At 47.2% G+C, this 24,712-nt stretch overlaps 3 protein-coding genes across 3 annotated transcripts; 1 reads left to right on the top strand and 2 right to left on the bottom strand.

Moving 5' to 3' along the window:
- Positions 1-351: 351 nt before the first annotated feature.
- Positions 352-7,893, bottom strand: LOC137893523 (GRAM domain-containing protein 2A). Its single transcript, XM_068738934.1, has 12 exons — positions 7,715-7,893; positions 6,765-6,890; positions 5,846-5,903; positions 3,997-4,069; positions 3,785-3,888; positions 3,177-3,275; positions 2,694-2,765; positions 2,539-2,598; positions 1,998-2,133; positions 1,822-1,921; positions 1,128-1,250; positions 352-400 (listed from the first exon to the last, which is right to left on the bottom strand). The coding sequence occupies exons 1-12, from the start codon at positions 7,891-7,893 to the stop codon at positions 352-354; spliced, it is 1,179 nt and encodes a 392-aa protein (XP_068595035.1).
- Positions 7,894-8,860: 967 nt separating this feature from the next.
- znf609a (zinc finger protein 609a) lies at positions 8,861-18,245 on the bottom strand. Its single transcript, XM_068739340.1, has 9 exons — positions 17,514-18,245; positions 15,331-15,556; positions 15,006-15,093; positions 12,527-14,681; positions 11,421-11,447; positions 11,069-11,378; positions 10,509-10,835; positions 9,607-9,685; positions 8,861-9,509 (listed from the first exon to the last, which is right to left on the bottom strand). Exons 1-8 carry the CDS (start codon positions 18,243-18,245, stop codon positions 9,612-9,614), a joined length of 3,939 nt encoding a protein of 1,312 aa, XP_068595441.1. The 3' UTR covers positions 8,861-9,509; positions 9,607-9,611.
- A 3,869-nt stretch (positions 18,246-22,114) lies between these two features.
- On the top strand, positions 22,115-23,793 carry si:ch211-284k5.2 (uncharacterized protein CFAP97D2). Its single transcript, XM_068738933.1, has 5 exons — positions 22,115-22,207; positions 22,575-22,655; positions 22,861-22,979; positions 23,189-23,372; positions 23,752-23,793. The coding sequence occupies exons 1-5, from the start codon at positions 22,115-22,117 to the stop codon at positions 23,791-23,793; spliced, it is 519 nt and encodes a 172-aa protein (XP_068595034.1).
- The last annotated feature ends 919 nt before the right edge of the window (positions 23,794-24,712 follow it).

Raw genomic sequence — 24,712 nt, 5'->3', positions numbered from 1 at the left:
GCTGTATCATAACCACAAAAATGGCTGACGTCAGCCTTGTTTGGACAACGACGTCACTCAACTCACCCCCTCACAAGAGCAAAGGACGCTGAACTGTCTTTTACTTCAGGTTTATTTATTTTTTACATTTCAGTAAAACTGGAACAAATGAGATCATTGTGAAACTGACCCCCCCAACAACCAGTTTGATAGTAGCTCCACTGCCTCTGCTCACGACTGCGACACCTCCAGGGTACCCTAAATCACGGTGAGGTCAGAGTTCATCCTAGTGTCCTCCCAAGACTTCTGTCGTAGACTGAAGGGAAGTCTGTGTAAGTGCAGTTTTCCTTTTCACTCTTACTGGCTTCAGTGTCAGGTTCCTGTCCTGTGATTGGCCAGCCAGCACGGCACCTCGCCACACCTGGAAACAGAATAAGCAGGTTGATTGTGTTTAACGTGTTCTATTCAACAATAATCCTGCAACCTTACAAATAGAAAGTTAATGTGAACATTTTTTTGGGTTACTTATCGACCAGCTGGGATGGGAAAGAGAAAGGGGTAAAGTAACATCCATAGGAAGGGAAGAGTGAGGAGGAGGAGGATAAATGCTGGGTCAGTGCTTTGGAGATGGTTCCATCTTTGGGGATGGAGGTATGAGAATAGTCTGGATTGCCGATTTGTCAGGCAGGGATGCGGCGTTGACACATAGCGTCACATGCAAGAGGCAATAATACAAATGAATGTATTCCTTCAACCCTGCTTGGCTAACCTCGCTTTGGTTGCAGGTCTCTACTAAGGTAGGGCTTTGCTCAAGGAGGGTGGAACATGAGGGCTGACACTTAATACTGAATGCTCTGATTAACATCTGATTTGGTGTTTGACTGATTGAACGGGCTAAAAGCACCAACGCAAAAACCAAGATCTTTTTACGGAAACCGGCTGATCAAAAGAGAACAATTAGGCTAATTGATGCACTTTAATCAATGCTCAGTTGCGCAGATCTGGCGGGTTAACAGGGAAACCAAATAAACTATAGTTTACAAGTAAATGAGCAAGAAGTAAATATCCACACGCAGTCTTCTTTAGCTTTTCCCACGCAGACTCCAGCCCTGACTGAAATCCCGTTTAACCCTGATGTGTGTCTTTACCTGTCTGATAGTGTCGGCTGGTTGTTCAGTGAACTCAGCTGCTGCTCCAGACGACAGACTCTGAAGGCCAGATAGCAGGAGGACAGGACCAGCAGGAAGACGCTGACACACACACACACACACACACACACACACACACACACAGACGACACAGATCAATGTGCAGGATCAACCAAACTGCTGGCAGCTCTCCGGAGATGCATTGAGTGCATCCTTCATTAATCAGCGTTTTCATTGAAATCACCAATATGAATGTGCCACCTAAGAGTGCTGTAATAATAAACATCTATGCATCCTGGGAAAGCCGCTGGACGAGCCACTCCAGGAAGGTGTCTCCTTTACACTTGGTTGTCTTTTTCTCAGATTTGTCTGTTAACGGCAGTGAGGATTCTCGAATAAACAAATAAAATCAAATGGTCACTTCTTGTGTTGGGAGAGCCCGATGACTCGGGAGGGTTTTTTTTTGTTTTGACTCTCATCATCTAAGGAATCACAAACTGGGAGTCAGAAGTGTGTCCACCACCAGGTTGAGAATGCCCCCGCAAAGAAAGGAGCACATTTCAGCAAGGCCATTAGCCTGCAGCAACTGGGCCTCTTTGAAATCATCTAAGGCCCGTCCAGAGGTCCGGTGCTGTTATCCAGATGTTTTCCGAACAAGCTTCTGATGTCTACTGGATATTTTCTTTGTCGTACTCACAGGAGGCTGAAGAGTTTAAGCAGATGGTACTCCATGTGGCCCAGTTCAGATACCGCTGGATCCGTCAGCAGGAACTCCTCCGTCTTCAAGCTATGGTCTACACACACACACACACACACGGATGTATGTCAGCATTTGTGTGTCTACAACTTGAGGTGTTGATTGATACTAACCGCCGAGAGTGTTCGTGCTGAAGGTTGTGTCTGTGGCGAGGCTGGGGGAGGAGTTCCCCAGCAGGTCTGGGAGTGACGACGAGACGGCAGGGAGCGACGGCTTCCTCCTCCACTTCAGCACCTCTGGATACTCATCCTGGTGGAGACACGGGGAGGAAAGGCAGAGACTCAGACAGGAAGTAAGTCTGCACTGAAGGGTGGGCCGATGTATTTGAGCACTTTCCTCGCCTTTCCCAACCATCGCGTCTCATCGTTACAGCATTTCATAAACAACCTCACAGGTGACTTCCTTTACATTGAGCATATGAGACGCTAATATAGCGATCGTGTTACTTCGTAACTAGAGAAGCAAACCTGTTGGGAGAATTTGAAGCCAGAAATGAAGGCTCTGCTAAAACGTCGCACTTTAAAAACTGCCTTGGAACCAACGAAGAAGAAAACTGTGGAGCTAAGGGACATCTTTTCAGTGAACACCTGGAAAAGTCTCCGTCGTCCTGTAGTGACAAGAACATCTTTATCTGTGTTATCTAGGTAACGTTACCATGGACAGAGAGCTGGGTTCCTCCAGGTACTGCTTCAGACTCAGACTCTTACCGTTCACCTGGAAACAGTCAAGCGGATGAAAGGATGAAGATTAAAGAGACGACTTGTGTTTGTGGGAAAAAAAACAAGATGGTGGACAAGTGACCTACGAACCTGTAGGTGAGTGCAGATCCTCCTGAGGACGTCGTAGACACTGTCTCTGGACAGCAGGGACACAAACACATACTGGAGAACAGGAACCGGTGAAGAAAGTAAAGATATTGAACACTCACTGGCACACCTCAGCACTGAAGTCACTGAACATGTGTAACAGTAGGACGTTGGGGGGGGGGGCCTTAATACTTATAATGCACCGGTGAAGAAGGCTAGTGATGGCGAGGACCTTCGTCTTCTATTGATGCTGTCGCTGACTCGTTTAAATGTTCTGCATGACGTTCTTTCTTTGTATTAAAAGCTCAGGACAGTTCAGGCTGGTGTTATAGGGAGAACTAAAGGGGCCCCTCCTACAGGGTCCCAGGAGTCGCTTGGTCGGAAGGTGCCGACTCAAAATGGGACGTTCTGACAACTATGAATGGTTCCTCTGGTCTGAAAAAAAAACCATGATGTGGCATCTCTGGTGTGAACTAGTCCTCTAACCTTCTGTCTGGTATCCATGGTGACAGCCAGGCCATTTGGGACCAGGCCAGCCGTCTTGTGTTTTTTCACCAGCCGAACTGACACCACTGGTATACAGACCTACAAAACAACCATTTCATTGTGCAAATCAGAGAGCACTTCCGGTTTCTTTAACCCTTCAGCGCACACATACTGGTTGACGTGGGAAACGGGTGTTTGTATAGTAAGTCTTTAACATTAGAGCCATAATACTGAGAAAACATCCGACCTGGACCAACGTCACATAACCCAATGGAGTCCTTATGCTCAGATAAGCCAGAAAAAACACTGCTGGATTATTTGTTTGTTTACTTATCTATTAGAATTATTTATAAAACTGAGAAATCGATTTAGAGCTAAATCTGCTGGAATGAACGGGCAAGATTAGCTCAGCGGCAATCTTGAAAAGTCTTAGATGGATCTCCAGGTGTTTAAGAGAATGCTGCACCGCTGCATCCATTCAGTCATTCATTTTTCCAAAGCTTTTGTCCGGTACCGGGTCGCCACTGCGCTACTGGGCCGCCCCTCGGTATAAATTATTTGAAAAAAAAAACATTTGGCGAGCTGGTGGGCCGGTGATTGAGACGCACCTTGATGTCTTTACCAAACAGGTTTGCATAGAAACACAGCCAGTTCCTGGAGATGTAGAGTCGTCCCTGCAGCAGGATGTCTCTCAGCAATGCACATGAATAAACTGTAGAAGAAGAAGAAGCTCTCAGTGAAAGTGTTGGTGAGCTCGCAGCAGGCCAGACTGTGGTATGAACTGGTTTAGGGCAGGTGGGGGGGTCGGCACACACTGCACCTTTCATTAGGATCTCCCCTTCAGGAACCGCTTGGAACAATCTGTGGTACTGAGAGTTGTATTTGCTTACAGTCTGTGAAAGCAGCAGAAACAGAGGAGATCAAACGGATTAGAATTACATTATTAAAGCTAACGTGTTGTCATTTGGAAATTTTGTTTAAAACAATCAATGAAATATGTGGTTCAGGTGCACGCCATGTACAGAGGCTGAAGTTCTCGCGTGTCAGCTAGGGGTTAAATCCCCCCCCCCCGCACCACTCTCTCTGCCATTTCCTGTCATATATCTTCAGCTGCTCTATTCTGCAAAGACGAGTATTAAAAACATAACTGAATTAAGTAATTCGAGAGCGTCGTCTTTCGGCTCAGATCTTTCTTCACCACGACAGAACGATGCAACGACTGCATCACTGGAGCGGCTGCACCGATCCGTCGGTCGATCTCACGCTCCATCCTGCCCTCACTCCTGAACAAGACCCCCCCCCCCCCCCCCCCAAGATACTTGAACTCCTCCAGTTGAGGCTGTAGGGAATTTCCGTATTTAGATGGGATTCCACAACGTGTTTACATGCCGACAGAACAACAGGGACGCACCACGTTTAGTTTGTTATTGTCATGACTGATTTCAATTGAACGCATCACAACAGTGACATCACACAACACAGATGAACATGGGCTTAGATTGGCTGGGACAAAGTCCCGCCTTGAGGGGACAGAATGACGTGAGGACGGAGAAGGAAGCATCTTCATTCCAATGAAGCGCGGGCACGAGAGCTGTGTTGGAATCTCAGCGCTGATATCTGAACTAATTGTACTGATCTGTTAATTATATAAATGTCTTAATCTTAACCCACATTCTCCTCATTGATTACGCACCCACTATGGAGAACAAGAACCGGAAGAGGGTTTGGTAAAACCCTACAAGGCAAAGACTCCCCACCGACCCGGGGGTGGCAGGCCACCTTTTTCCGGATAAGAACCACGGCCTCGCATTTGGAGGTGCTGATCCTCATCCCACCCGCTTCACACTCAGGTGCAAACCTCCCCAGTACATGAGGAAGGTCCAGGCTTGATGAAGTCAACAGCAAAAAGCAGAGATGAGATCCAAACCAGACCCCCTCTGGCCCAAAACTCTGACTTTGATATGATCAGTAGGATTTTGACTAAAAAGGATTTCTAATTGAGAATTGGTATTTTTTACTGACGTGCAGGACGTGATGACACAATAAATGACTGGAAGCTTTTGTCCTGTTTTGGTTCTTGAAATGTGGGTCAGAAGTTACATCACCCCCCCCCCCCTCCCCTTTCATGCACCTGGGTGTGGTCAATCTGTCGAACTTCCTGTTCCTGAAACAACAAAGACTAAAACAGCAGAAGAAGACAACAGCAGTTCAACGTCTGCTCTGAATGTTAGGATCAAAACAACTCTTGTTGAGAAATTGCCAGTTAACATTCCCTCTGTATGCAAATGCTAATGTAATACACACACATATACAAATACAAATACATAACACAAACATTAATAACACGTGTTACTCGAGCAAAATGACTCAAACACCTTAAATATCAGGTATAGTGGAACAATCTACTGATGATAAGCTGTAAATAACCAATAATAAATAGCTCAATGCATCAGATGAAGATGATGACGGATCATTAGTGACTGCAGTCAGTAAAAAAGTTTAAAGTTTTTTAAATACCTCCTGTGTTTATCTATTTAAACTGCAAACAGCTGATGTGCAGCTTTTAGTCTCTGTGATGCGGTGGGATCGTTTTGTGCGGCTGCGGTTTGAGTGTTGACGTGTGGTCATCTTCACATCGTCATCATCGTGTTGCTGAATGAAAGACTTACCGAGCCTCGATAGCATTTCTTCACATCTTCGTAGGACAGGTCGTCTATCAGGTGCAGCCTGCAGGACATCGCATGGCGTCAGAAAAACACTTCTTAAAGCGTCTGACCCTGATCCCTCCTGCTACGAGCATCAGAACACATTTATTTACATGGCACCAAAAAAACAAAGCCCCTTGTACCAATCTATACTGACTATTCTACAGACTCAACAGTCCCCCGTGAAAGGATGAAGAGAAACACGGGTCTGGCCTGAGACCAGAGCTGATCCAAAACCAGATCTGACCTGAGACCAGAGCTGATCCAAAACCAGATCTGACCTGAGACCAGAGGTGATCTGAACGTGGCCTTGAAGTGATTCTGACAGACTTCAGCGGTGCTTTGTGATGCACCGAGAGTAGGAGGAAACCCCTGAGTCCCTACTAGTTATGATGATGATGATGATGATGATTACAAATAACGGGAAAAAAAAGACCTAGAAATGAAATCAACATTCCCATCAGCGACTGGTTGGTTGCACTGGAGCAGTGTGTCAAAGGGGCCATTGTCTCCAGTTCTCTCTCTCTCTCTCTCTCACACACACACACACACACACAACATAAAAGAAGTAATTATGCAAACAGTCTGAAGCTGAATGGAAACACTGGAGCAGAGAAACAGGCTGTCAGTCACGGATAAATGGGTACTCAGAGAACTGCAGTTCTCACAGCGCTGAAAGAGTATTTAAAGCAGTAAAAATACTAATACCACACTGTAAAAGCAGTAAAATGTTCTGTGCGACTGTTGTTCTATCTCATATGAGATTATTGTGCTTTTCACTTTGAACTATTGTGGGAGGAGCACACTGTATTCAACTAGTAGCTAGTAATCAAAGTTTATTATATCAGTACTACTCTGATTACTGTTTGTAGCTATTTCTCACCTGAGAGGCAGGGGGCAGTGGCCATCGTCCTCCCTTGGGGGCTCCACCTCATTTGGGGGCAAGGTGCTGACATCATCATTCTGCTCCATATTGTCTGACATCATCACCGTTGGCCTGGAGGTCAGACTGTTGGTGAAATCACAAAAACAGACATCTGTGTCTGCGTCCTCACAAGTCTGTCACGTCAGCATCCTGATCTGATGGCTCAGCTGGTGAGCGTGGACCCAAAACCTACGACTGGCTTAGACCGGGTCGGTAATGGTACCAGAACCACCAGGAAGGGTTCTCTAGCTTTAGAGACACACTGTGGGTGGCACCATTAAAGTACGAGTACTGGTACTGCCTTTTTCAGTCAGATGTAGGAGGGCGGTTCTGAGAAATGTGCGAGGATGTTCTCTCCTCTGTTGCCATGGCAACAGTGTGAAAAGAGGCTGTTTAGATCCAGAGAGTCTACTCTCGCTACAAAATCAATACTGTAATATTTTTATCCATTCTGCTGATGCAGCAGGTTCCACCAACTGAGACCGGATTCTGATCCGGACCTGGATGTGAAGTGGTGGAATGTCACTGGTTAGCCATGTCTGGGTATTTTTACAGTCACCACTGGAGCCCAGTACTGCACTGTTACTTGAAGTTAATTTCAAACACAGCAAATATTTCCAGTAACAAGACCTACTTTAACAAAGTAAAGGTACATCTATCTCTGAACTGCTGAAGAAAGCACAAAAACATGTGCAGTACTTTTCACCATCTAATTATCCTAATACTATTACGACTAATAAAACCTTTACTCCAAGTGCTATTACTGTCTTTAAATGAAATATTCCTCGTACCAATACTCCTAAGAAAAAATATTACTACCACTACAAATACTATTACTACAAGAAACTTGAAACACTGTAATAATCACAATCCAGATTACTTGTTGTTACAGTACAATGTGACGTCACTGCTGCGCATCCTCCTCACATGTATAAACATCAGTCTGACCTGCCGGGTTGTCTTCAATCCGGTCCGCTGAAGGGTGTCCGGCGGGGGTAGTGATCGGGGGGACGGGGACCAGGTTCGGGATGCTGCTGCCGCTCCGGTTCGGGTTCCTCTCTGGAAAAGCTGCAGCTTTGAAATCCATCATCAAGAGAACAATAGGAAAAGGCGGAAACAGCCTTCAAAATAAAAGCATAATTCTGTCTGTTTCCTGACCACACTTTAAAAAAATATATATTTTCATGAAAATTCACAACACACCTTCAAGAACATTTCATGATTAGAAAGGAGCACATAGAAGAATTAAATTCTTTTATTTGTCTGCCCCCACGCTGTGGTCAGACAGACACATTACACAAAGAAAGAACTCGCCAGGTTTCTATAGTAATGCCGTTTGAACATCTGTATTTGTACAAACACCTTTATGAGCAGAATCATGTGTTATCTCCGCTAAGGAGGCTGTTCATCTGCCTGTTAGTAACAAAACATATCTGAGCTCCTCCCTCTCCATCTGGTGATTCACGTTTTATAAATACATTTCACTTCATTTCCTCTCTCGTCCCTCTTTGTGTCCCAGTCTGCAGGTCCTCCTGTTCATCGTGCTGCAGAACCTGGACCTGCTGCTGTCCGATCGGATTTCACTAGCATGAGCATATATAGCCTGATATAGCAGCTCTCTAGTCAGTGGCTTTCCTCAGCAGAACAGAGCCCAAGACTGAGTTTGAAGCGCTCGTCCATCTAGCGTCAGCATCTGGAAGCGTGCTCGCATCTTAAAGCAAGAAATTGCTTGCAGGTCTGCTCATATCTCTGAGTATTTTAACTGGAAGCGAAAAGGGGAAGAGTAATGTTGACTCAAATGAAGCCCCCCATCAGGCAAATGACATAACATCCCATAATAGTGCCTTTTAAAAGTAATAGTGTTCACGACCTCCAAGGAGTTTCAATATTTGAACTCTACACTAATCAGAACTGGAGATGTGTTCAGAGCCTGAACAGTGTTTGTTCTTTCACTTTAGATGAGTATCTCCCATTCCACTTCAATACTTCTGTTTTTACTGAGAGCAGAACATTGTTCATGGGGGGGATAAATGAAGACAAAGATTGTGGGCGTGTTCCACCAGCTACAGGTTTAATATCAGATCAACAACGGTAGAAAAACAGAGGCGGAGGCGACCAGACAAAAAGAAGAGTAGGAAATCCAACAGCATCCAACAGGCTCTTTAAAATAATTCCTCTGTACAGTATTTACATACACACACCAAAAAAAAGTACAGTACAGTCATACACGGAGGAGGTGGAGTCTGATGCTGCGGCTCAGTCTGAGCATGCTACCCTCTGATTGGTCCGTCCTCCCATCTCAGTGTTTTTATCTCCTGGGAGGTTGAGATTCTTTCAGGTGAACTCGAAGCCTGGTCGGACCAGCAAACAGTAAGGCTCACGCCGTCGCCGACCAGCACCGTCGCCGTCGGCCCGGTCGTCTCCCTAGCAACAGACGTTCATCATGTCTCCACCACGTCTCTGTCGGCTACGTGCAGAAACCTCTGCTGCCCAGCGCCACCACCGGTCTGCATCCAGCAGGACCAGTGGATCCAGTAGAACCAGTTATCAATCAGTGGGGGGGGCGGCCCAGTCTGACTGCACATCCAGGTAGAGACATCAAACCAAACACCATTGAACTGATGCTGAAACAGAAACGCTTCTTCATGTGAACCGGTCACATCTTTCTTGGCAGGGTGGAGGTCGTCAGCCAATCAGGTGAGCCTGCGCAGAAGAAAGGGTGTTAAATAGAGCCCACCACTAGGTGGCGCTGCAACCTGAGCTATGACCGCTGGGCGGATGTGTTTTTGGTCCTTCTTACCGCTCTCACCTCCGCGCAGGGGGGTACATCGAGGGGGCCGATGCCTGCTGACTCGCGACGATGGCTGAGGAGGAAAGACCTGTGAGACAGATCCAACATGGCCAACAAGAATCACACACACAAGTCTAAATCACTGGCATAAACGAAGATGGACTGCATTTGTCCCAGTACTTGGATCCAGTACTACATCAGCTCCGTGAAGGATCCTAAATTCTGTGAGAGCTGTGTGCGGACATTTGTTTTTGTAAAATGCTGCGTCTGTCACGTGTTCTTAACCCACATTTGTTGGTTGTACTGCAGTTCTGCCCCTCTCAACTGTGACGAAAGACTTTTGAACAAAGTTAATGCCGTAACTTGTGTTGGGTGATATTTTTCTCTCTTTATTATTTAATATTATTTACTTGAATAAGTTTGATTATTGATCGATGGAGTAGTGTGGTTTTCTTAACCTGATCAATTGAAATGATTTATGTTATAATAACAGCAATAATCTATCCATATATTTTTACAATGTTTGTAACTTAAGTAGTGAACTGATCAAACGGAAAAATTCAGCAACATGGCAATAAAAACAGCAACACGCTGCAGTCAGGAAATTAATAATCTGCTGGAGGTGACTATATAAAGTTATTTGAACTTTTTTGTTTTGTCCAGCATGTTCTGACATGTTGATCCCGGCGACATATGGCGCTCAGGATCAGCACTGGACAGCTCCGTAGGTAATCGGCTATATATGGAGCTGTCCGGTGCTGATCATGAATGTGACGTCTTTTCCACTACATTTAGTTACATTTTTTACTGCGTTAGTTTCCATTTGGCCTTTGGAGGGCAAACATAATGCTCATGTGGCCTTAATGAGTTCGACACCCCTGGTCTACACGGACAGACATGACAAGTCTCACCCGAGGCGTACGACAGGTCGTACTGTCCCGACAGCAGCGGATATCCTAGGTGATGATGATGATGAGGAGGCAGGATGCGCTGGGACGGAGAGGACCGCGGCCGGTCAACCTCTCTGTCTCTGTCCCGGTCCAGATGGGGCTTGTTGTCCTGGATGGACGGGGACTTGCTCTTGTACTGGCTGGCGTGCTGCTGCAACAGGTCTAGCGCTTTGGCCTCACTGGATGGTTTTGTGGTGGGACTGGACCTGGATGGCCTCTCCCCCTCCTCCCCCGCTACCACCCTCCCTCCGTAAGAGGGGAAGGAGTACCCGGCGGGCAGATAGGACCCTGAGGGGAGAGACAGGTCTGAGGGGGACAGCTGACATCGATCATCACACCGCTGTTGACAAATCCAGAGATCTGGAGCAGAAACCTTTCCGTGATTACTGTTCGGTTCTGATAACAAAACTATTTGGTTTTGACTCATTATTTTTATGTCATCAGTTTTGCGGATGGTCGAGACTGATCGTGTGTTCGTGGACTCTGACTAAATAAAGTTATTTCCTCCTCCTCCTCCTTACCAGGGTAGTTCTGCATCATAACGGACGGCATGCCTCTGTAGCCGGGGTGGGTGGGCTCGTAGCCATGGCTGTAGGCGTAAGGTCCGTGCATGTAGGGCATGTAGCCCTGGTGCTGGGCCAAAGGGGAGAACTGTATATGGGGGGGGCGGGTCTCCTTCCCACCTCCTCGGTGGTCCTCTGAAGGCGGGTGAGTCCTGCCCTCCGCCCCTTCCTTCACCTCCTCTTTCTGGAGGCTCTCCTTCAGCCGCTGCCTCTCCTCCTTCCCTTTCCTCTCACGCTCCCTGTCCCTGTCCTCCTTCCACCGGTCCTCCTCCTGCTGTTTCGGAGCGTCAGAGTATTTGTTGGGGTAGACATACGGCCACAGGCGCGAATCCGGCTCCTGCACAGAAACATTAGGAAAGACTGAAGCACCTCGTCTGCTCGCCAACAGAAGAAACGGCCTCACCGCCCGTCGACGTGGTTTTATTCACTACCGCAGTAGTACTTCCTGTAAATACTACACAGTTCATGCAATATTGGTCACATACTAAACAGCCCAACCAGCTGGTTTAGCTGCTGAATAGAATATTGCTGAGGTACTTCAGATGGAGTCAGACTTTACTACTACTACTAGTACTACTACTACTACTGCTGCTGTACGCTCCTCTTGTCCCGTGAGGGGACGCCACAGCAAGTCAACCTCCTCCACTTCACCCTGTCCTTTGCATCGTCCTCCTCAACACCAGCCAGAGCTAATGCTTTGCTATGTGTGCGTGTGCCAGCGAGCTTCCAGCAAGCCCCCCCCCCCCACCCCCCCAGTTAATAGTGTCCGACACTCAGAGGCGTCCGTGCGGAAATTTGGCCAGGACTTTATTTCCACACGGAGCGCTTAGATCGCGCTAGTAATAAATTAAATTAGAGAAAATGCATAAAACCAAAAAACCGAAATCGACCGAACCGAACATGCAGAACCGAAACGGTTCAATACATAATGATTACGTGAACCGTTACACCCCCAGATTATGGATTTATTTAAAGAGGAGACCGGGCGATATGCTGCGAAAGTGTGGATTGTAGGACATCAAATGTGCGTCTTCATTTTGACACTAAACACAAAATAAACTTCAGAGATGAGCCAGATAAAACGGAGCGCTAGCAAAGAATGCTAATCGGAGTTGCCTGTTAAAAACCACGAAACCGAGGCGAGGGGAGGGGGGGGGGTTGTAACATTTCTCACTGCATAGTGAAACATGGAAAGCCATTCGCTGATGGAGAGTACATAAAGGAGGCTTTCCTATCGACTACGGGAAGTTTTGTGTGTGTGTCCGACACACACTGATTTATAGATGTGCGATCACATTTAACGGCACGCGTCATGAAAGATGCCGACCCCTGGTCCATTGTCTCTTCCTAACTGGGTTGACCCTTCAATGTTTGCTCCTCACTAGACGAGGGCATTCAGTGTCAGAGAGCAGTTACCTGTCTGTACCACATGGCCGGCTCAACAACCACCGGCCTTCCTGAATCCAGCCCCGCCTTGGCCTCCTCCTTCCCATGATGCCCTGCTTCACTCAATTTCATCTTCAGGCCCTCAGGCTGAGCAGTGGCCGCTTTAGAGTCCTCTCCCTTGGCCATAATGACCGACTTGGCCTGTTCCGAAGCCGACGGGAGCTCTTTGGGCTTGGACGGATTCAGCGCCCCCTTCGTAACGAGGTCGGTGAGGCTGGGGGCTCTGGACAGGGTGGGGGGGACCGACGCCTTCTGCCTCCACTCATCTTTTCCAGATGGGTCTCGTTCTTTTCCCTCCGTTTTCTTGTAAGGCTGCCGCTGCCTCTCTTCGCACTGCTGCCGGTAAGCGGGATTGGAGGCGAGTAAGTGGGCGTGGTAAGCCTGGTCCGGCGTGTAGGAGTAGGGCGGGACGTAGTACTGGTTGTAGTAGAGCGGCTGGGCGTACATGTTGGACCGCTGCTGGATGACTGATGGCTGCGGAGGACCCAGGTCGACCTTCCTCTCCTCCTGAGGCTCCGCCTTCACCTTGCCTTCCTCCCCAACCTCTAGCGGCTCCTCCTCCTTCTCCTTCTTCACCTTCACCTGTGCTCCCTCTACGTGAGGTGGCGCAGCAGCCACTGCTCCTGGGCTAGGGTTGGGGTAGCTGGGGGAGTAGTAGGTGTCGTAGTTGGGGTAGTACGGCGACTCCTTACTGGGAGCCTGGGGGGGAAACAGCGTCTTCTTGGCGGTCTCTCGGGGGCCCTGGTCAGGCTCAGGTTTAATATTCACCGCCTCTGCCTTCCCCTCTCCATCCTCGCCGGCGTCAGAGATGTCAGAGTAGGCGGGGCTGCCCGTTTTGACGGAAGCGCTGTCGGCCCCGTTTTGGTTGAGGTGAAGTGGGGGCGCGAGGCCAGCCTCCATCCTGCTGGCCACACCGATGGAGGGGCTGGGGGCGTTGTCCGAGAAGCTGTACACCTTGTCAGCCTCTGCTTTGATGCTGGCCAGCCGACTCTGGTGGGCTTCCGAGGAGCCGTTGAGCAAAGCATCAGTTGCCTCCGAGTAGGGGCTCCTCCCCTCCTCCGGCCGCCCTCCCTTGCTCATTGCCTTGGGGCTGTCGCCCTCCTTCACCCCCTCCCTCTTCTTCTTGTCTTTCTTCTTCTTGTCTTTACCGAGGGTGGGGCTGGAAGCGGGGTCAGCCAGTTGGGGGGGGTTAGGTTGGATGCTCTTCAGCTGTGGGCTCTTAGGAATGGACTGTACCACTGAGCCCAAAGCCGGGGAGGCCGTCTGCAGGACGTACGGCGAATGGGCAGAAGGGGCCGGAGGTCGGGTGGGCTTCAAGCCTTTCGGGGTCAGTTTGTCAGGCTTTCCTCCGGCCGCCATCTTCCTTGCCTTCCTGTCATCCATCCCATCATTGCTGGCCTCGTCCGTCAGACACGCTCCGTCCTCGCCACCGTCCAAAGCCTCAGGCTCGGCCTCTCCTTTTTTCTTCCCCTTTGACATCGGCTTGCCAGGCGAAGGAGACGGGGCATCGAATCCACGGCCTTTGGGCGTTGAGGAGCGGGCGGGGGAGGTGGCGGCGCCGTTGCAAGGGGACGGGTCAGGGTGGAGCACGGGTTCGTCTCCGTACTCGCTGTCTCCGTCCTGGTCCAATCGGATGTCGTGCTCATTATGGGCACGTGCCCGGTGGTACTTGAGCCCGTTGACGTGCTTGTACTTCTTGTTGCAGTTGGGATGGGGGCAGTCAATCAGGACAGGGGAGGGGCAGGTCCGTTCCAGGTGTGGTGGGGGCAGGGGGTCGGGTTTGCCCCCAGGGAGTGGCACCGCAGCACCAGTGGAGTTAGTCCTCATTCGCTTTGACGCCTTGGTGTCCTCCGAGCTGGAGGTGGGCTCCATATCGGAGGCCGGCTTAGCTTTCCTCTTCGTGGACGACGGGCTGACTTTGACGTCTTCGCCGCCGCCGGCCGTCTGGCTGCCTCTTCGACCTTTGCTGTTGGCGGCAGCGGCGCGCGTCTTGCCGCTGCAGCTGCCCTTGTTGTCGGAGGAGTTGCTGTTGTCGTTCAGTGGCGTGTTGCTGCCGGGACGAATCCTCTTTCCCCGTCCGCGACCGCTCCGCATCTCCACGTCACTGGTGGGGGAATCACAAAACCTGGAAAGACAAAGGACGGTGAGCAGCCACACATGGGGGGGGGGGGGGGGCAGAATAAATCTGGTCTGGGACATTGACCTCAGACTATCTAGGAATGTGTGGAATCCACAGATCTCAAATTACAACTGCTAATGTAAATTTCTGAAACAACCTACACGGGGGGGGGGGGGTTGGTTGTCCGTCTTTCTGCTTTGTGATGATCTACTGATTAGTCCAGGGTGAACCCCATCTCTCACCCAGAGTCAGCGGCGATATGATCGTGTGATCCACACCGCCATGTCACAATGACATCAATCAGTTCAACAGATAAATATATATATTCACCTCGGGGGGGCCCAGTCGTGTCTGGTGCAATCCAGCAGGGTCCCAACATAAGTCTTGTTCCTCCAGGTGACGTTAACAACCAGCATGCCTACAGGCAGACAGACCAGACAGACAGACTACACCTGAGCAGGTAACAAAAGCCATTACTGTAGCAGGAAACGTGAGGTTGTTGTAATTTACAGAGGAGGTGATGGGGAGGGCGATCGGAAACAGAGCTCTATAGATACCTGTAGAACTACAGCTATCCTCAGATCTGTAGTTCTACAGGTAGATATCTATAGACCCGTCTCTGTGTGTCGTGTGTCTCGGCGTGTTCTCGCCTCACCATCCTCCGTCTCCTGCCACACAATCCCCTCCAGGTTCACGCTGGTACCCGGCTCACAGGGTCCCAGACACTCTGGCTCGGTTGCCAGCGCAGCGTCCACCGTGTTCACCGCTACCGAGCGCATGCGAACCATGATTTGCTCACAGGGGGACGAGATATCGCTGTTAGTGACGGAAGCAAGGAGGTGGAGAGGAGGTGGAGCAGGAGTGGAGACCGGAGACTCCATCTAAATGAAGAGGAGAAGAGAGAGAGGGACATGAGCGGTAAGAGAAACTACCAGCTGATGATGTAGTATTTATGAGGCAACCATGAGGCTCAGAAATACCCACAATCCTTTTTCTGACAGTTTCTGCCATCTAAAAACACCCAAATCAATGCTAATATCAATGGACAAAAACGTTTTTAATTGCTATATAGATACACACACACACACAAACAATGATTGATATATATATATTGATCAATAATTGATCGATCAATATAATACCACACATAGTCGGAATTATCACTGAATCAACAACACTGAGTATGTAAACACAGCCTACAAGTATGGCCGCCTGCAATGCATTGTGGGAAATTTAGAAAAGGACGAACCCCTCTATAATAAGGTACAAAAGCACACAGTGCTAGCTAACCTGATGGCTGCTAAAAGATTACTGATCACCCAACACACATTAACGAGTCTGCACCACCCACTCAAACACACCGACTAGTTAATCTCACCCACTCAAACACACAGACTAGTTAATCTCCCCCACCCAAACACACCGACTAGTTAATATCACCCACTCAAACACACCGACTAGTTAATCTCACCCACTCAAACACACAGACTAGTTAATCTCCCCCACCCAAACACACCGACTAGTTAATATCACCCACTCAAACACAGACTAGTTAATCCCACCCACTCAAACACACCGACTAGTTAATCTCACCCACTCAAACACACAGACTAGTTAATCTCACCCACTCAAACACACCGACTAGTTAATCTCACCCACTCAAACACACAGACTAGTTAATCCCACCCACTCAAACACACCGACTAGTTAATCTCACCCACTCAAACACACAGACTAGTTAATCTCACCCACTCAGACACAGACTAGTTAATCTCACCCACTCAAACACACAGACTAGTTAATCTCACCCACTCAAACACACAGACTAGTTAATCTCACCCACTCAAACACAGACTAGTTAATATCACCCACTCAAACACACCGACTAGTTAATCTCACCCACTCAAACACACCGACTAGTTAATCTCACCCACTCAAACACACAGACTAGTTAATCTCACCCACTCAAACACACCGACTAGTTAATCTCCCCCACTCAAACACAGACTAGTTAATCTCACCCACTCAAACACAGACTAGTTAATCTCCCCCACTCAAACACAGACTAGTTAATCTCACCCACTCAAACACAGACTAGTTAATCTCACCCACTCAAACACACCGACTAGTTAATCTCACCCACTCAAACACACAGACTAGTTAATCTCACCCACTCAGACACAGACTAGTTAATCTCACCCACTCAAACACACAGACTAGTTAATCTCACCCACTCAAACACACAGACTAGTTAATCTCACCCACTCAAACACAGACTAGTTAATATCACCCACTCAAACACACCGACTAGTTAATCTCACCCACTCAAACACACAGACTAGTTAATCTCACCCACTCAAACACACAGACTAGTTAATCTCACCCACTCAAACACAGACTAGTTAATCTCACCCACTCAAACACAGACTAGTTAATCTCACCCACTCAAACACAGACTAGTTAATCTCACCCACTCAAACACAGACTAGTTAATCTCACCCACTCAAACACAGACTAGTTAATCTCACCCACTCAAGTGCTGCACCTGGAAGTGGTCTAAACACCCGTTTCCCAGAACTTGTATGTTACGTTTCTATGGTATCTTTCCAATCATGTACTTGATCTATAAAAGAATCCATGTTATTTTAGATGGTTCGATCAATAATGCTCTCGATTAGTCTTGGACAGCGTGACGAACGACCCGCTGCAGGAGGAGCGGCGGCGATGAAGGAGCGTCTCCACAGAAACGAGTGACGGCCGGCCGGAGGACGAGGAAGCTCCATTCTGTACCTTCCGGCAGGAAACGAGAGACAGAACGTTTGGAACGCTTCCTCTTACCTTCACACCAACCACCTTCTTCAGATTTCGACATTCGCCGTCTTCCACCAACTCCTCTTGCTCAGTTGCCATGGCAACAGGCTGAGTGATCCCTGCAGAGTCCAGCACCATGTTTGCGAGCTGCTCAGCGGCAGCCAACTCTGGATTTTGTTGGGCCTCGTGGGGGCTGCTGCGAGGGGCCCCCAGGGGCAGGTTGGGGGCCATAGGCTCTTTCTCAGTGTTCACTCCTCCTGCGGACACCCCGTCCATCTTGTCCTTCTTTGTTTTTCCGGAAACCACGTCCTTTTCCTTTTTCACAGTTGGGAGGCTACGTGAAGGTTTACTGCACTTGTCCGTTCCCTTACTAGAGGCAGAGTTGGCGTTCTGGGGAGAGGGGTCCCCAGGGGCCCGACCCTGAACCTCTTTCTTTGTGCTGTCCGAGACGAGGGCCTTGCTGCAGTCCTTAGAGTTTTTACTGCGTTTGGATTTGGATTTGCTCTCTTTGCCCTGTGGAGTGGCTACAGGACTAACAAACTTTACGTTGTCAGGTAAAGCAGCCACAGCGCTGGGAGGGGCAGACATAGCCCCTCCCTCCTTACTGCTTGACATCTCTAGCTTGTCCTTCTCCAAGTCGGCGTCCAGGTCAATGATCAGATTGCCAACACCGATGTCCCATTCATCGCCGCTGTCATACGTGTCCACCGCATTCGAGTCCACACCTTTCCCGCCTGCAGGGCCGCTGCTGAGGGACATCTTAGTGGGAGCGTCCCGGAGCGCTGCAGGAGGGCCACAGGAGGGCCACACTCCTTCCAGTCGCAGGGCGCCTCCTCAGGGAAGGACCCCGGGCCTCCTCCCTGCTCCCCACATGGCCTCCTACAAGCAGGACAAAAACCAAGTTAGGCTTTGAAAAATGCTTGTATTTCGGCAAAGTTTGGTGAAAACATGGCAGATTGTGTATGTTGCAGATATGTATAATAGTAATTACGAGAGCATTCAGAATTGTTAAAAGAAAACTCATGTAGTATAAACTAATCCTCTTGTGGGATTAGTTTATACTACACGATAGCAACGCAAATTATTGATTACAAATAAGAAATACAAATCACATTGCGCTACAATGATAAACATTTATCAGCATAATATGCCTATTTGACTATTAGAACCTCATTTTGACGTGCTGCTAATTACAAGGTTTATACAGAGAGATTCTTTTGAATTTACTACCTTCACAATATATTTTTTTAGTACCAGCACAACTTCAATCTTCAACTGTTGCTGCGTAAACTGACAAGCAAAGTAATTAAATATCTTTCCAAAATAAATTAACAGGTAAACACGACTGGTTCGTGCGTCTGTGCTGAAGTCTGTAATGGACGGTGATTATGTCCACAAAGAAAAGTAATCACCCAACTTGTTTTTGATTCTTTCACTGGCTCATTGTTCAGGCCCATTTAAAAAAAAGCTAGAACCCTGATGAATAAAATAAAATAGCGGATGGTTTTAAATGGAGGTGTCGTTACTACAGCACTGTCAGCCGTAGCTGCTCTGAGTATTGAGTATAAGGGTGCTTTCACACTGCACCAAGAGGACTCGGTTCGTTTGGGAGCAAACTCTTGCATTTATAATTAGTCAAAAGGTCTGCATTCACACTGCGATTGCAAACAACGGTTTCTAATTTGTAAAGAGACGGTTCCCTTAATATGCAAATGCATGCAAATACACATGATGAGCTAACAAATTCAAGCCGCATTGGCCTGCCCAGCTGCAGTTCGTCAGTCCTGGGGTAAAGAAAACAATGAAACCATCACTAAAGCACAAAGTAGACTCTGGAACAGAGCCGCAACTTCTCCGAAGACACAAACTGAGGCCTGTGCCACATATTTCCCAGCTTCGCATGAGGTCACGGACAGTTTTCCACAGGATGAACAAACAAAGAGGCCATCCTCATCTCCGACTGAGGAGTTTCCTGGGTTTTGCAGCTATTGAATAGGACCTCCCTTCTCCGTAGACCCTGATGACGCTTGCATCAGCTGGAGCTCACTGAGCTGCAAGGTGACGAGTCATCGACCAGGACAATGCTGACCTTGTTTGTCTTCACATTTTTTTGCGTCAGCATGTTATCGGTCACGAACCTACACCGGAACAGCTTCAGGTAACATCTGAAGTCATGGCACTTGTTGCATTACACTTAAAACTGTTAGCTTTATGTACTCGCAGATGTGAAAAAATAAATTACTTCCCGACTATAGTGAGATTCTGGTAGCAATGCATCGAGTCCACTTCGAGTCCCCCACGGTGCATCGTTACATCACCACCATTCAAGGTTGCAAATTTCGCAATCCGATTTAACTTGAAGTTCTCCTTTTCAGTAAGGTTTTGAAGTACCTTTGAATTAATAAAGGTTTTGTTACGGACTCTTCATATACAATTTGTTGTCAGTAGCACAAGCACGATTTTGCAACCAAATACATATGAAATTTACTTTCCAGTGATTAAATCTCAATAAAACCTGTAGTTTTAAAGTATTTTGCCTTACGTATTTTATCTTCATTTATACCGTTATCGTGATATTTCTTATTTATATCGTGATATCATTTTTAAGCCATATCGCCGTGCCCTAGTTGGCATTATATTAAAACTTAGAAAAACCAGGTCCAGACAAATTGTTGAAATCAGATATGAAAGGGTGTGAGAATAATGGAGATAATGCTGAAATATGTGGCATAAATATTGCTGGAATCTGTCCACAGCTGTGGAGGTCGTGAGGTTATGAAATTCTATTTTAAAACGCTCATTATTGGCTACAGTTGATTAAATACGAGTGGAAACAAAAACATGGGTCCGACGGAGCTACCTGAGCGAGTACCACCGATAGCTAGATTAATCGGAAGATTAGCTAGCGGCCCTGTTTCCATTACAAATTAGCTCAAAGCTAACATGCACACAAATCGTTAGCGGCATTTAGTTGACTAAAATTAGCTACACAAATAAAGTATTGAACTTATTACGATCGAATAACATGAACATATGTATTACAATTTGTGCAGCTAGTCCGAGGCCCACCATGGCCCGCTATAATGCTAAGAGGATCCATTATCGGACGCAGACCTTTTAGCCGCTACCGCTGACATGACAAGGTCCTCCGTTCAACTATAGCTTTAAACCGATCACGTCACGCTTTACGATCTAAAGGCAACACAACAAAACAATGTTTTAAGTCCCAACCCGAAACGGTTCACGCGTCGCTTGAATCAAAGATGACATACAGCCGATATGTCGTGTGAGAGACAATTACTGCTGGGGCGCCTTCATCCTACCTGTCAGACATGTAGATCCATTATCGGACGCAAATTTACACATTCCCGAATTCTCGTGTTATTTTATCACTTGTGCGAACATTTAATTATGATCTGCGAACAATATTAATAACGAGTTACAACAGTGTGATCTAGGCTGGATAAATAATGTTTTCAATTATACTTTCATGGCAGAATTTGATCGAAAGCTGATGGTTCGACTAACGGATCAACATATGTTGTATTGCAGCTTTTAAGGCGTGACAATAGCCTTTAAATAAACAGATAAATGCATTCTGTAACATACTTTAATTTGTTGCCCCCGAATTTGGTAGAAACGCTCAGTTAAAATTATACATTCAGGTCAGACGGGGACGTGTCCGACATTAAACGCATGCCCCTTAGCGTCCATGTCTCTCCAGACAAAGACAGCAGTTAGCCTGCTGAGCTAACCCCCGGGATAGCTAGCAGGCTGTGCCGCGTTTAAGAGACTGGACCCAATCCCCAATAAGGCCGGGTTCTACATATTCACTTACCCCGTTTGAAATCCCTGTCCAACCGGCTTTCACGTAAACTCCATAAATCCCAACAACGCCAGTAAAAGAGTTGAAACAAGACCCGAAACTGGTGGATTAAACAGGTAGACCGGTCGGCGTGCTTCCAGCTCACTGGACCGCAGCCATCACAGGCTCAAACCCCGGAGAAAGCTGGAAACCAGCGGGAAACACCGACACTTTGTAGTCAGCTCTCGGGCCCGCAGGAAAGTGAAGGTAACCCCGGATATTCCATGACAGGATGTGACATTCCCAGAGTTCCCAGTTCAATGTTATCAAGAGTAGCAGACACACAGACAGCTACAGACAGACACCAGCACCGAAGGGCTAAATGGCTGATAGGTACAACCGACCAAGATCCGGAGCACTGGAGCGACGGAGGCACTGGACCTGGACTCGCTGGAGCTGTGCTCCATTTTATAATGAAATAATAAATATAAACATACAACAATAAGAAACATTTGTGTCATAACTACAGGAATCAGGGGAAAGGAATTTATTAAAGATTAACAGACCCATTTCCCGATCTTATTGGTTAATCTGAGGATCAATGGGATTTATGAATGTGGTATCTCTTTACTGTGTGTGTGTGTGTGTGTTTGTGTGTGTGTGTGTGTGTGCGTGCATGCAGCCTCCACAGCTAAGTAATAATTAATAGAAACTTTATCTGGATGTAACAAGATAAAGAGGGGTACATCTCCACGGTAACAACCCCTTGCAAACACACACACTGCTCGGTTGGACACTGTGAGGTCACTGTTAGAGGTGCAACATGCACAGGTCCTATCAGCCGCTAAAACCTGTCACCAACCGCTACCTGCGGCAGCGTTGGGACCAGAACCAGTACAATGACCATCGCAGAAAGGTAGGAGGACTGCTGGGTCTTTGTCGTGATCGCCATGCGGTTCATTTGCATTTAGTTTAGAAGCTGGAGGTGTGCAGCTAGCTCTGTGGTTGGCAGATGGGTCTGTGAGCTGAGGTAGATGGTGACCGATTAGAAACTAGGAAAGTGTAGATTGACGCTGGAAATGGATTGTTGTAAATTAGCGGGACTGGAAACACCTCAGGATCCTCCAGGAGAAAATGAAAAGTGCTACAGATGAGATGGATGGATGGATGGACACACATGCCCCAAATTTTCTCACAAGTTTATCAGAAATCCATCCAGGTCGTTCTGTTCTATTTAAACCAATGAAAGTTTAGGTTTATTTCACGTGTATCTGCCTGTCCAGGTGATGTCTGCCTTGCCAGTTGTGGACAACAGGGGCATGAAGACGCCGCCTCACATTCAGCTCAAGCTGAAGAAACTACAGGTCCGTGGCTACTGAGCAGAGAGTTTTAGTCCGATTAGGAAGAGTTAAAATATCCATTAGCATTAATGCTGCGGAAACTAGGGCCACAGTTTAGAAGTTGTATTTTCTTTAATCACAGCAACTTTAAGACCAGAGTCACAAGCATCATGTCTGTCACGGCGCGACAGCTCAGTCAAATCTTCCTTCTCTTTGTTTGTTAACTCAGCAACAAGGCGAGCGGCTGGCGACCATCGACAGAGATAACCGCCTCCTGGCCTCCAAACTGGCTGACATTATGACCTCCAAAGGCCTCGTGGACCATCGAAACCAATACAACCTGAAAAGGTATGGTTTTGATCAAATCCAATCTGAATAGAATTCAAATAGGAATGGCTAGAATAATACAGCTACCAACTAATGGCTGGAGCTTTACAGCCTGGTGGTGACTTTAAAACAGGATTACTGTGTTTGCCATCACCGGAGATACATCAAGTTATGCATGTAAATATAATCCCGGCCTTCCTCTAAGTCTTCCTGCTGTCATGTCTTTTCAGTCTGAACGCTGACAAGAGGAGAGAGGAAGTTCTACTCTTCAGCCGTCAGAATCAGGCCATCTATCAGCGGATTGTGTCTCGACGGTCCGAGTACCATCGCCAGCTTTGGTTGGAAGACTGGGAGAGGGCAGAATGTCGGCGGGACAGTATTTCCCGCTACCCCCGACGACTTGCAGATAAACAGGTGAGTCCAGACAGGGAAATGTGCAATTAAAGAGTAATTTCAAAACTTTCAATATGTAATGTAAAGCAAAATTTTATTATTACAATCTCATCCTATAATTATTAGGAGATCTTTTCTTATACTTACAAGTCATCTGTCGCATGAAGACTCCTCCCAGTTATATTCCGTACTCTATCATCACCGAAATGTAATCATCTGTGCCTGGTAACATATTTCCTGAATATCCTCCTGAGACCCAGCCAGTTAGCATGTCCTCTGTAGTGGACATTTGCTGGGTTTTTCCACAACTCCATGCGCCAGTGTGCAGATGCAGGCGACCACGCTGATTGCTGTCTCTGGATGAACCCTGAGGTGATTACTGTTGTTTTTGTGTCTGCAGAGGTCAACCAGGAAGGTGAAGTTTGCAATCGGAGAGCAGTGAACCTTCAACCAATAGGATCACATGAACGAGTTCAGGTCGTCAGACTCTCCTGAGACACAGAGACACGTGAAGCCCACATATGGACTGGAAACACATGTAGTTTATGTCCTTTTGTCCACGTATGATTATTTGAGATGTTAGACTTCACATGTATGTTTTAGTTTGTCTGCATGTAAAATAATAATGTGATACTAAAACATGTATTATCACACACACACTACCCAGACAAAAAAAAGTATCACACTCTAATACTAGAAAAACACTCAGAGAGTGTAAACCTCCGCCAAGCAGCTCATTCCCCTCATAATTAGATTCACACCGTCCACATGGTGATCTGGATTATCACCAAAAGGTTCTAAATTGTTCTTATCTTTATACACCAACCATGAAAAGTAAAAGTGAATCAGAGTTGATGTGTATTTTTAACAGATTTTTGAATCCGTAATATTTTGCATTAACATCACATTTAAACTGTGCACCTGCTGGATGAACTGTTTCAGTTTGCAATTATTCTCTGTGATTGTAACGCGCTGTCTATCGCATGAATAAAAACATGACAGACATTCTGCATCACATATCTCATCCTTTGTCAAACACAACGCAGGAGGTTAGATCAATGAAACGGAACGCTCATTTACATTTGAAGTACATATCAGCCTAATAAAGGTTTCCGCATGATAGCAGAATGACCGTTGGTGCGGTACGCAATATCGACTAATTAATTCAGCAGTTCATTCTGTGTGTCAATGTCCACCTTTACGCCAGCTGCATTTGATCCATGTTCACAAAAGGGGAAAACAGTCCCGAACCCATCTCTCTTATGAATATCATAGAAATCTGCGGGCAGTTTTAGGTCACAGAATGAATGTGTGTGTGTGAATGGGTGAATGTGAGGCCAAATTGTAAGGCGCTGTTGGTG

This window comes from Brachionichthys hirsutus, chromosome 5 (assembly GCF_040956055.1).
Source record: "Brachionichthys hirsutus isolate HB-005 chromosome 5, CSIRO-AGI_Bhir_v1, whole genome shotgun sequence".
NCBI lineage: Eukaryota > Metazoa > Chordata > Actinopteri > Lophiiformes > Brachionichthyidae > Brachionichthys > Brachionichthys hirsutus.
This window is presented reverse-complemented; position numbering and strand designations above follow the sequence as displayed.

Excerpts from the sequence above, each read along its gene's own strand:
- si:ch211-284k5.2 (XM_068738933.1), top strand. The coding sequence starts at position 22,115 with ATGCACAGGTCCTATCAGCCGCTAAAACCTGTCACCAACCGCTACCTG. Across the intron at positions 22,208-22,574 it reads ACAATGACCATCGCAGAAAG|GTGATGTCTGCCTTGCCAGT; the intron begins GTAGGAGGACTG and ends CTGCCTGTCCAG. Across the intron at positions 23,373-23,751 it reads GACGACTTGCAGATAAACAG|AGGTCAACCAGGAAGGTGAA; the intron begins GTGAGTCCAGAC and ends TTGTGTCTGCAG.
- LOC137893523 (XM_068738934.1), bottom strand. The coding sequence starts at position 7,893 with ATGGATTTCAAAGCTGCAGCTTTTCCAGAGAGGAACCCGAACCGGAGC. Across the intron at positions 1,922-1,997 it reads CAGCACGAACACTCTCGGCG|ACCATAGCTTGAAGACGGAG; the intron begins GTTAGTATCAAT and ends GTGTGTGTGTAG. Across the intron at positions 401-1,127 it reads CAGCCGACACTATCAGACAG|GTGTGGCGAGGTGCCGTGCT; the intron begins GTAAAGACACAC and ends TTCTGTTTCCAG.
- znf609a (XM_068739340.1), bottom strand. The coding sequence starts at position 18,245 with ATGTCCCTCAGCAGCGGCCCTGCAGGCGGGAAAGGTGTGGACTCGAAT. Across the intron at positions 15,094-15,330 it reads GTGGCAGGAGACGGAGGATG|GCATGCTGGTTGTTAACGTC; the intron begins GTGAGGCGAGAA and ends GTCTGCCTGTAG. Across the intron at positions 11,379-11,420 it reads ATTCGCGCCTGTGGCCGTAT|GAGGACCGGTGGAAGGAGGA; the intron begins GTCTACCCCAAC and ends AAACAGCAGGAG.